The 10,603-nt window shown below is 61.0% G+C and overlaps 1 protein-coding gene across 1 annotated transcript; it reads left to right on the forward strand.

Moving 5' to 3' along the window:
- Window positions 1-3,205: 3,205 nt before the first annotated feature.
- ARR3 (arrestin 3) lies at window positions 3,206-10,570 on the forward strand (the record flags this gene model as incomplete). The annotated part of the gene is made up of 15 exons (XM_082322889.1): window positions 3,206-3,222; window positions 3,741-3,771; window positions 4,164-4,224; window positions 4,614-4,658; window positions 5,081-5,280; window positions 5,391-5,450; window positions 5,700-5,767; window positions 6,072-6,207; window positions 6,308-6,392; window positions 6,518-6,590; window positions 7,122-7,259; window positions 7,768-7,851; window positions 8,139-8,162; window positions 8,242-8,298; window positions 10,366-10,570. 15 exons carry the CDS (start codon window positions 3,206-3,208, stop codon window positions 10,463-10,465), a joined length of 1,179 nt encoding a protein of 392 aa, XP_082179015.1. The 3' UTR covers window positions 10,466-10,570.
- Between the last annotated feature and the right edge of the window lie 33 nt (window positions 10,571-10,603).

Here is a 10,603-nt window from a genome sequence, read left to right on the forward strand (position 1 = left end):
CACCGTCCATCGTCCATCGGGAGCCGGGGATGAAGCCGGACCCCCGCGCACTCCACCAGCCCCACGTCCACCGGCGTCCTGCCCCGCTGGAAGGGGCTGATGGAGCTGTGCTTCGTGGGCCTGGAGGGACGGGTGGGACGAGGCAGATGAGAGGAGCCTTTGACCGTTTATTAAACAGGAAAAAGGAAGAAGCCCTCTCTCATTTTCCTATTATTTTTAACACAGTGCTGCATCCCCCAGCTTCCTTCCCCGGTGCTCGGTTCGGAGCACGGTGCGAGCGCAGGAAGGGATGTGGTCTGTCCGTCTCACCACTGTTTTGGGGGGGGGGGGAATATCTGTCCCCCAACCCGGGCAAGGTCTCCCTGGCTGAATCCACCCAGTCAGGATTAAACCAAGCTGAAGCCACCCGTAATGAAATCTGCTCTCCATCCTCGCCACGTTCTGCAGACCCTATGGCCATGGCCCTTGTGAACCGCACCCGTCTCAGAGGCCTTATTAAGAGCCGAACGAAGAGCTGCAAACAGAGAGCTCGGGATTAGGTGGGCAGCGGGCGTCCAGGTGGGGCTGCCTCCTCCTCCTCCTCTTCCACCCGCCAGCGGGAAGGTCACAGTTCACGTGTCCCCCCAACCTTGGCAGAAATAGCACCCGCTAATCTGCAAACTAAGCAGCTCTCCTGTGTGCAATTAAAGAGATCACAAGTCCCGGGCCCGGGCAACGCGTGCTGACAGCTAAAGCCCTGGGCAGCGGGGCTGGCAGGGCTGGTGTGCCATGGTGGCTCGTGGTGGCTCCCAGTGGCTCCCAGTGGCCCATGGGGCCAGGGCACAGGTGGGCTGCGTTTGGGAGGGGCTGGTACCCAGGTGATGAAGGTCGTTGAGCTGATCCAGGGTGCTGGGAGGAGGCTGCTGGCAGCTCTGGGATGGAGGCACAGCAGCGAGCAGGCACATCCCAACCTTGGTGCTCAGCTCTGGGGGCTGAGCCAGAACCAAGTGCGTGCTCAAGGCAAAGGGTCTGGCCAAGCAAGCAAGGGCTTGAGGGATGCTGGAGGTGAGGAAGATGAGCGGGGCCTTGCTGGAGCAGTTTGCAGGCTGCCCTGGGCTGTCCCGTGGGTCTGTGCCCTGTCCCTAGGGCCAACCCGGGGGCAGCACCCACGCGAGCATCCTGCAGCCGCCCCTGCGGGAGGGGGATCCTGCGCGCCGGCAGCGGCCGAGGAGGGACGGTAGCAGGGAGCGCTTCTCTCCCAGCCAGCCGTAAGGCAAATCCACTCTGCGCTTTCAAGTTTTCTATTTGCAGCAGCAAACCTTGAATTAATGATGTGCTAATCGGGTCAGGCGAGGCCAGCCCACGGTGTTATGAAATGATGCGGGGCTGAGCAGATTGCCCAGCGGTGCTGGGGGACGGTGGCAGGTCTGTGTCCCACCACCGAGGGGTGGCCAGCCCGTCCCTGCTGCTTCGGCGGGAGCGGAGCCTGGCGTGGGAGCTGCCGCTGCAGCCCCGAGCCTTGCCTGTGCCTTCGCCCCATCATCTTGTACATCAGCGTCCCTGTGGCAAGGGTGTCCCGTGGGCCCTGGACCACAGCAGGTCACCTCTAGGTGACCAGCCAGACGGGCACGTTGGCCGTGCAAGGAGCTGCCTGCGCCTCCCGTCCATCTGTCAGCCATTCAGCAAAGTGCGTGAGGGAGGGATAAAACCAGGCAGGTCCCTCCCTTCCCGCTGCTGTCTCCATCCATCCTCGTGCCCAGGGCTGGCCCAGCTCCACTTGCCATGGGAGCAGCTGTAGAGAGCCCCCGTGGGAATCTGCGCCCCTGCCCGTGCCCTGCCTGCACCCCTGCCCACCGGGAGGAGAGCTTCCACCTCAATTACCATCACCTTGCTCCTAAGCCTGCTTTGCCAATCTCCGTAAGCTGCTTTCTCAGGGCTCCAGCAGCAGCCGTGATTATAGCCCACTCTTACTCATGAAGCGTCTCCCCAGTTAATAAACTAATAGGATTCTTCCCGAAAGTACCTCTCCCACGGTGCAAACACACACACGCACCCCCCCGTCTGCAGCCAAAGCCGAGCGGGCGAGATCAGATGCCAGGGGAGGGACCGCGGTGAGGATATAAGAAGCTGGAGGACTGGGAGCAGCCTGTAGCGACTGGGTGGCAGTGGGACGTGTTGGGAGAGGAAGAGGAGAGCGTCTGTCTGTCTGTCCGCCCACCCGTCAGGTGAGTGCTGCCTGCTCTGCTGCCTGGGCCCTGCCGGTGCTTTGGAGCACGGATCCTGCTGTTTTGTAAAACGCTTGGGGGCAGGGACATTGGTGGCTGGAAGGAGGGTGGCCTGGGGCTGAAAGGGGAAAAACGTGGCCAAAAGGATTTCAGCGTGGCCGAGCCAGAGGGCATGGGTGGAGGGGCCGGGTGGCAGCGTGGGAGAGCTCAGCCAAGCCAGGAGGGGTCCGGGTCCCCTCCCTGGGGCTTGGGAGATGCAGAGGAGTTCAGCGGTTCTCCACCTTTCATTGCCTCGTCCTCAATTCCCGAGCTCTGGAGAGGGCCGAGCCTGCGGCACCGCTCTGCTCCCGCTCCCTCTGCACCGTCTCTTGCTGCTGCCCAAGAAACCCTGCAGGCGAGGATGCCCGAGCTTCCCATCCCGCAGCACCTGAGGCCATCAAAGATCCTGTGTTTGGGACTAATCCCTTGTTTTCCCGTGGGGAAGAGGATCACCTCCTCCCCCCATATCAATTTCTTCTTTCTCCCCAGCATCCCTGCGGTTGCGTAAAGAGGCAACTCTGCCCACACGCCCGTGGGGCTTAAAATCCTGCCTGGGCTTAAGCTCTGCTAATGTCAGAGCTGCCTAACTTTAAGAAGCTGAGCTCATCCCATCTAATCTCCCGGAGAATCAGCTGGTGATCAGTGCGATATTTACGGTTTAATTCTGGAGGCCAGGCTCGAGGGAGCAAAACGCGGGCAGCCGTGGGGCAGGGCTGGGCAGCCCCAGCCGGGCTCCGGGCATGAGGGCAGGGCGGCCGGCGCTGCCCTCCCAGAGCCGGCTCTGGCGCTGCCCGATGGGGACGGAGGGGCCGTGGGTCGGGGCCGTGCAGTTCAGTGGGACGGGAATGATTCTGTCCCGCCGGCTGGCGATGGCCGGCCGCTGCCCCTTCCCCACCGCCTCGCCCAGCACTTCTCCTCCATCTCTCCCTGCAGATCCCTGCCTGCACGGCCGCTGACTTAAAATGGCAGAAGGAGCAAAGTAAGTGTCTTCTTTTTTTTCTTCTTTTTTTTTTTTTTTAAATTGGGATGGAGCAGGGCGCTGTGAGGCAGGAGCAGAGGGAGAAAGCGAGCCCCCCGGCTCCCCCCAGCCGCTGCCATAGCCAGCGGGTACGTGAGCTCGCCGTAACGAGATGGAGCAAGCCGTCGCGGGGCCGGCAAAGCACCTTCTCTTTCCTTCTGCGTGTTGGTGCTTTCTCACTTGCCCATAAGACGCAGCCAGCTAACGCACCCCCTCCTCGAGGGTCACACGCTGAGCTCAGGAGCATGACGTCCCCCGGGGCAGCCAGATGGGGCGGGTTTGGCTCTGAATTTGCAGGACACCGAGTTCCCCAAGGCCAGGACATCCCGTGCACGCTCCGGCACCACGCACCACGCTTGCAGGGAAGCCCTCGCCCCCGGCAGATGAACAGCCACCCGCTCCCTGCCTGCCCCAGGGCTGTGCCCCATCCAGCCTGCTCCAGGGCGTTCCCAACCCGTCTGTCTGTGTTTCCTCCGCAGGGTGTTCAAGAAGACCAGCCCCAACAGCAAGGTGAGTCCGTGCAGGCAGAGAGGGGAGCGTGCGCCCCGTCCCTGGGTGCGGGTCAGCCCAAGGTGCAGGCTGTGCCGGTGTGGAGGGGCTGCGGGGCTCCTCGGGCTGGCTCTGCCCGTGGGACGGAACATGGGCTGCGTTTCCCTTCCCTTTGAAATCTGATTGATTCTTGCTATACCTGCCACGATGCCACCTCAGGGCTCGCTTTTCAAAATAGAAATTTAAAAAAAAAACCCTATATGAATCCTTAAATGCAATGCCTGGTCCAATGTGTTAATGGCAGGGTTAACAAGCCCCTCAACACCACCCGGGGCTGGAAAATTTTAGCCAGTGCCACGGCAAACACTAACTGACCCGTTTCCTTCTCTCCTTTCACCGTGTGCTGCCTCCAGCTATCCATCTACCTGGGGAGGAGAGACTTTGTGGATCACGTGGAGTCGGTGGACTCCGTAGGTGAGTGGGGCCGTGGCTGCCATGGAGGGGTAGCACGGGCAGTGAGCAGGCAGGGAGACCGGTCCCTGTGCCGGTGGCTGCTCGCCTCTGGTTCCTGCTGGGGCAGGAGCAGCAAGGGAAGCTCCAAAGGAGCAAATGTCCTGTTTTCCTGCAAATACTCTTACAGAAAAAATGGCAGGGAAAGGGACAAAGTCCCTTTGCAAAACAACCCGGCCACGCTGCTGGTGGAGATGCTGGAGGAGGCATCGCTGTCCCCCTGACGGGCAGCTCCCCTCGGGCACCTTCCCAGCTGATGAGCGGATTATTTGACTTCAAAAAAGCACTGTATTTTTGCAAGGATCTTCCTGGGCAGCCGAGCTCATTGGCCCTTCTTCTCTGCTTGTTTGCAGATGGCGTCTGCCTCATCGACCCCGAGTACCTAAAGGACAGAAAAGGTATGAAGGCACAAAACCCCACGTTATAAGGGGAAGGGATGGAAACTGGTCCAAAGCTCACAAGGAACCTGGGACTGTAGTCAGGTTAAAACTGCAACGGGTTGTCTACAGCTCGTTGTAGGCCAGGGCCACGGCAGCTGACCCAGAGGGGAAAGCTGCCTCCTTCTTCTCATCTCCTCTGCCTGGGGCACCAGCTCTGAAGCCACCCGTGCCTTGTAGAAAGATGTGGTGACTCTTGTTAACTTGGTGTTTGAGGTCTGGGTCCTGATAACAGGGTCATATTTCTCCTAAAGAGTTATTAAAGTAGTTTTTCTTTCTTCCCTCTTTTCTGAACCCCTTGCCTTCCCTTTGTCTCATCCTCCCCCGAACCCCACTCCTCTCTGTTTCCATCCTTTCCATTCCTTCCACATTTATGGCTTCAGTGTACGTGACGCTGACTTGCGCATTTCGCTATGGCCGAGATGACCTCGACGTTATTGGGCTGACCTTCAGGAAGGACCTCTATGTCCTGACCACCCAGATCTTCCCACCGGTGCCGGACCAGGCACCCAAAACCCTCACTCCGTTGCAGGAGAAGCTGATGAAGAAGCTCGGGGAGAACGCCTACCCCTTCACCTTCGAGGTAGGGGCTGCTCAGCTCTTCCCGACTGCACACCTCCATGGTGGGCACCAGGGCTCATCTCTGGGCATGGTCTTTATTTACTTTTCCCTCACTTTCCCTCTTCTGCCCAGGTTGCCACCAACCTGCCCTGCTCGGTCACCCTCCAGCCGGGACCAGATGATGTGGGGAAGGTGAGCTGCTGTCCCCGACCTGTGTCCCGTGGACCCGTTCCCTCTGGCAGGGGGTTAAGTTGTGGGGTGCCAAAACCGAGAGCTGCTTCTCTTTCATGGGGACTTGGCCCGCGGGGTGAGGGTTGGAGAGGAAGGATGGCTGGAGCTGGGACCAGGATCTCCGGGGAGGCAGTGGAGGAAGGTGGGGAATGAACCGAAACCTCAGGCAGCTCAGCCCCTCCTGCTTAGTGACCATACGTGTCCCCCTAGGCCTGCGGCGTGGACTTTGAGGTCAAAGGATTTTGTGCTGAAAATCTGGAGGAGAAAATTCACAAGAGGTATTTGCAGGGGATCCCTTTCCTGCCCCAGGGCCCTAAAACCAAACCGCTGGGTGGTTTTGGGGTGGCCAGCTTAGGGGTTGGGCCGAGGACCTGCTGTCAGCCCGTGCCACGCTTGGATGGGGTACTTTGCCCGAAGGAAGGGCAGTGGTCCCCGTGAGCACGTCCCAAGAGCAGGCTGCAGCTTGCATCCTTGGCTAGAGACACTGTGATGTCCCTGAAGACAGCCAACGCGTCCCCCGCAAAGGCTGTGTCAACACGTCCCTGCCGGGGGGACTGGGGGTGACCGCTTCTCGCCCCGCAGGAACTCGGTGCGCCTCATCATCCGCAAGATCCAGTTTGCGCCTGTGAAGACGGGGCCACCCCCGAAGTCGGAGACCATCCGGCAGTTCATGATGTCCGACAAGCCCCTGCACCTCGAAGCCTCCCTGGATAAGGAGGTCAGCAGGGGGGCCATCCCCTGGCTCGTGCCACCACGTGCGTCCCCAGGGATGGGGACCGGGATGCCCGGTCACGTAACCGAGCCTCTTCCCACTGCAGATCTACTACCACGGTGACCCCATCAACGTGACTGTCAACATCAACAACACTACCAACAAGATTGTGAAAAAAATTAAGATCTCGGGTGAGAGGGGGCAGGAGGGGCACGTCCCGGCAGCCACCGCGTCCCGGCCTCCCCGTCGGAGATGGGGACTGCGCGCCCGTGCCTCTGCCGTGTCCCCAACGCTGCACCCTCTTGTCTCTCCTCAGTTGATCAGATCACAGACGTGGTCCTCTATTCTCTGGATAAATACACGAAGACTGTGTGCAGCGAGGAGATAAAGTAAGTAAAAAGGTGCTGGGGGTGGCGTGACATCGCGGCCAGAGGGAGGAAGAGAAAGGAGGAGGAGGAGGAGGAGGAGGGGAGAGGGGGTGGGGAAGACGGTTTTACACCAGGCAGTAAAAATATCAGGGTTAGAAGAGCAGATGCAGAGGAAGCAGAGGAGAGGGAAGGCTGCGGATGCCGTGTCCCCCAGCACAAGCCGGTGTCGGCTGGGGAGGTCCCTGGGGGAAGGTGCGCAGCTGCCCCCGCGCCCGGCTGCTTCCTCTCCTCGCTTCGCATCTCTGAGGCCAGCCGCAGCCTCTGCGCCCATGAGGACGAGGAGGGCTGCAGCAAAGGCGGGGGGTAGAAAAAAGAAGTGGTTGTATAAGGGAACAAAAGGAGGAAACGGGCCCAGGCAGCTGCGTGGGGAGGGCAGGGCGGGGGGGGCTGGCTCTGCCCAGGTGTCTGGCGCGATGCTGAGCATCCCCGGCGGGTGCTGAGCGCCCACCAGGCTGGTGCTGGCTCCGAGCTCTCCTCTCCCACCCCTTGCAGCGAGAACGTGGCGGCCAACTCCACCTTCTCCAAAACGTACTCCGTCACCCCCACGCTCTCGGCCAACCGTGAGAAGCGAGGCCTCGCTCTCGACGGCAAGCTGAAGCACGAGGACACCAACCTGGCCTCCACCACCATGTAAGAGCCGGGTGGGCTCCCCCCGCTGCCCGCCACGGCCGAACCCGCCCCTTCCCCCCTCTCCAACAGCTTCTCGCTGCTCAGGATGCTCTGGGCTCCTGCCAAGGGTCCCCCACACCTCCTGTGCCCACCCCATCCAGCTGGAAAACGTAGGGGTTTCGTGGCACGGCCACAGACCCACCTCTCCATCTCACAGGAGACGTAGCCTCCCAGTCCCAACCATCGTCCAAAGCCCCTGCATCCCTCTGCAGAGCTGCACCGGGTCTTGCCGCGGGAGTAAATCCCAGCTCAGGCAGCTCAAGTGGCCTCCAGAAACAGCTCTGTGGCTTCAGCCAAGTGGCCTCCCCTCTCTTTTACTGCCACGTTGTGTTGTCCTCTCCTGCTACACCCCAGTGCACCCCACACGACACGGGGCACGGACACAGCCCCGGGAGCTGCTGCGGGGGGAGCGGACGGGGTCTGCGAGCAGCGCTGCCCGCCTCACCGCTCCGCTCTGCCTTTCTCCTAGCCTGAGACCCGGCATGGACAAGGAGGTGCTGGGCATCCTGGTGTCCTACAAAGTGAAGGTCAACCTGGTGGTGTCCCGAGGAGGGTGAGGCTCTGCGGGCGTGGGGGGCAGGGACCGTCCCCTTGGGCCATGCTGGGGGATCTTGTACCCCCGGGCAGGTGACGAAGGGATTGATGCCGTGGATCCCCTTGTCCCGCTCCCCCCGGGCCGTGGGGCAGCCGGGCGCTGGGCTGCTCTCTGGCTCCCACACCTCCATCCCCATCGCCGCTGCCCTTCACCCCCATTATCAATCATCTTATTATAAAGCGAAGTCTAACACCTCCCCTCCTCTGCCTTGGCTGACTTCTGTCCCTTCTCTCCCGCCGCCGCAGCATCCTGGGGGATCTCACTTCCAGGTAAGGAGGGAGCTGCCCGCGGGGCTAAGCACGGTGCGGTGCCGGGTGGGTTTATTGAAAGAAGTGCTTTTCCTTCCAGCGACGTCGGCGTCGAGCTGCCTCTCATCCTGATGCACCAGAAACCTGTGGACGGTAAGTAGCACCTGGGGTGCCGCTGGAACGCAGGGGAGGAAGAGGCAGTTCCCATTCCGAGGGAAACTGGTAAAAGCAACACCGATGCAGCTGCCTCTGCGCAAAGGGCCCTGCTCTGCCCCAGCACCCCTGGCTGCGGGACGGGCAGAGCTGCTCCGGCTGCGCGGCAGCCACCCTCTGTCCGGGACCAGCCATGGGAGCAGCTCTCCTCCCCGCGCCGCCCCAGCTGCCGCCCTTCTCAACATCTCTCTTTCCAGAAAAACACTTGAGCATTAAGAAGAGATGTTTGTTAGTTGAAATGTCCTTTCTCTACTAACCTGCATGTATCTCTCTCCCAATCCTTGCCTCCTGGTGCTTTGCTTATCAATGGACTGCAGATAAGCCAAGGTAAAGAGGTTTCCTTATACCTCAAGCCCGTATTTCCTCTAACACAGAAACCATACGGATCCATCGCAGATGGATGTGATGCCCCATTCCAGTTTGAGATTACATCCTTGGATTAAATCATCCAGGCTTCAAAGCCCTGTCACAGCAGACAGCATGACACGCTCCATGGTGGACAGGCAGCAGGAGCATTGTCACAGGCTGGGAAGATGCAAACGCTGGGCTCAGCACGTGTTCTGCACATTTCCAGGGCTTACGTTACAACTCCCCTTGCCGCAAACACAGCAGCCTCTCTTGCTGCAAGCCCAGACCTCACCTTGTCCCGCGGAAGCAGCCGGCAGTGCTGCATCTCCCAGTCACCAGTGCCACCGCTGGACATAACGTCCCCTTTGGGGCCTCAGTCCCCATCTGCCCCGCGCTGAGGCCCCTCGGCCGCTGGAAGCGGCACCGGTCACAGCCCCGTGCCCCCGCACGCTCCCCAGTGCCAGAGCCCTCTCCTCCTCCCACAACAGGAGCTGACTCCAGCTGAAGCCACAGCTGGGGTGGTTTCCCTCTGGGAAGCCGCAGCGTGCCAAACCCATTCCTGGCAGCCACGGCCGCCAACCAGCCCCGCAGCCGGCCCTGGCTTGGAAAGCCCCAAAAGGCTGTTTTTGTGTCTGGTTACACCCTGCAACGGGACACGAGCACTGGGATTTGGAGCCTGGAAACTCGGGCTGCAACTGCAAGGCTTTCACACCAAAGCCTATCAGTTTCCCAGCTCAGCGAGGATATTTAAACTTCCAGAGGAGGAAATCTCTTGGCCTGTCCCCACCATCGCTCCCTGTAGGTTTTGCCAAGTCGTTTCACATTCGCAAGCTTTTGGAATTGGTTTTGCTGACTCTTTTTTTCCGTTTTCTTCCCCCACTTTTCATTTTGCTGCTCTCCCTTGATGTCATCTGCCGCTCGCCTTTCACAAGGAGGTAACTAATCTCTTTGTCTCCACTTTAATTTCTTTTCCTTCCTTTTTTTCCCTTGACAATGCAAAATATTATCTTAAAAAAAACGCCAAAAGTTGCAGGCGAAAGCCCAGCTCCTCCGGTCACGCACGCTCGCAGTCGAGCCAGCGATCTGTCCTGGCTGTGTGTCCTGCGTGTGCTCGGGTCAGGCTGCGGCTCCGTGGCTGTTCCCGGCAGCCTGTGGGGCTCCGTGGCTGTTCCCGGCGGCCTGTGGGGCTCCGTGGCTGTTCCCGGCGGCCTGTGGGGCTCCGTGGCTGTTCCCTGCAGCCTCTGGGGCTCCGTGGCTGTTCCCTGCAGCCTGTGGGGCTCCGTGGCTGTTCCCGGCGGTCTGTGGGGCTCCGTGGCTGTTCCCGGCGGTCTGTGGGGCTCCGTGGCTGTTCCCTGCAGCCTGTGGGGCTCCGTGGCTGTTCCCGGCGGCCTGTGGGGCTCCGTGGCTGTTCCCTGCGGCCTGTGGGGCTCCGTGGCTGTTCCCTGCGGCCTGTGGGGCTCTGTGGCTGTTCCCTGTGGCCTGTGGGGCTCCGTGGCTGTTCCTGGCGGCCTGTGGGGCTCCGTGGCTGTTCCCGGCGGTCTGTGGGGTGCCAGGGCCGGGGCGAGCACCACGCTGTCCCCTCGTAGGAGCAGGGTTTGGGTGTCAGCAGGGCTTTCTCCCTCTTCGGGACCGCGGCCTCACCGCGCTCCGCTCTCCCTTCCAGCGAGGAGGACATCGTCATCGAGGATTTCGCTCGCCAAAAACTCAACGGGGAGAAAGACGACGAAGATGAGAAGGAGGAGGCTGAGAAGGAGGAAAGCTAACCTGCGCTTCGGAGAGCCGCCGCTCCCACGCGCCCCGCTGTGGGACGTAGATGCCCGTAGCGCGTTCCCCGCTGTACCGCCCGCGGCGCGGACCCCTCGGCCCCCTGCGATGCGTCCCCCTGGGCACACCCCCCTCCC

The sequence above is a fragment of the Platalea leucorodia genome, assembly GCF_965183815.1.
Source record: "Platalea leucorodia genome assembly, chromosome: 10".
NCBI classification, from domain to species: Eukaryota; Metazoa; Chordata; class Aves; order Pelecaniformes; family Threskiornithidae; genus Platalea; species Platalea leucorodia.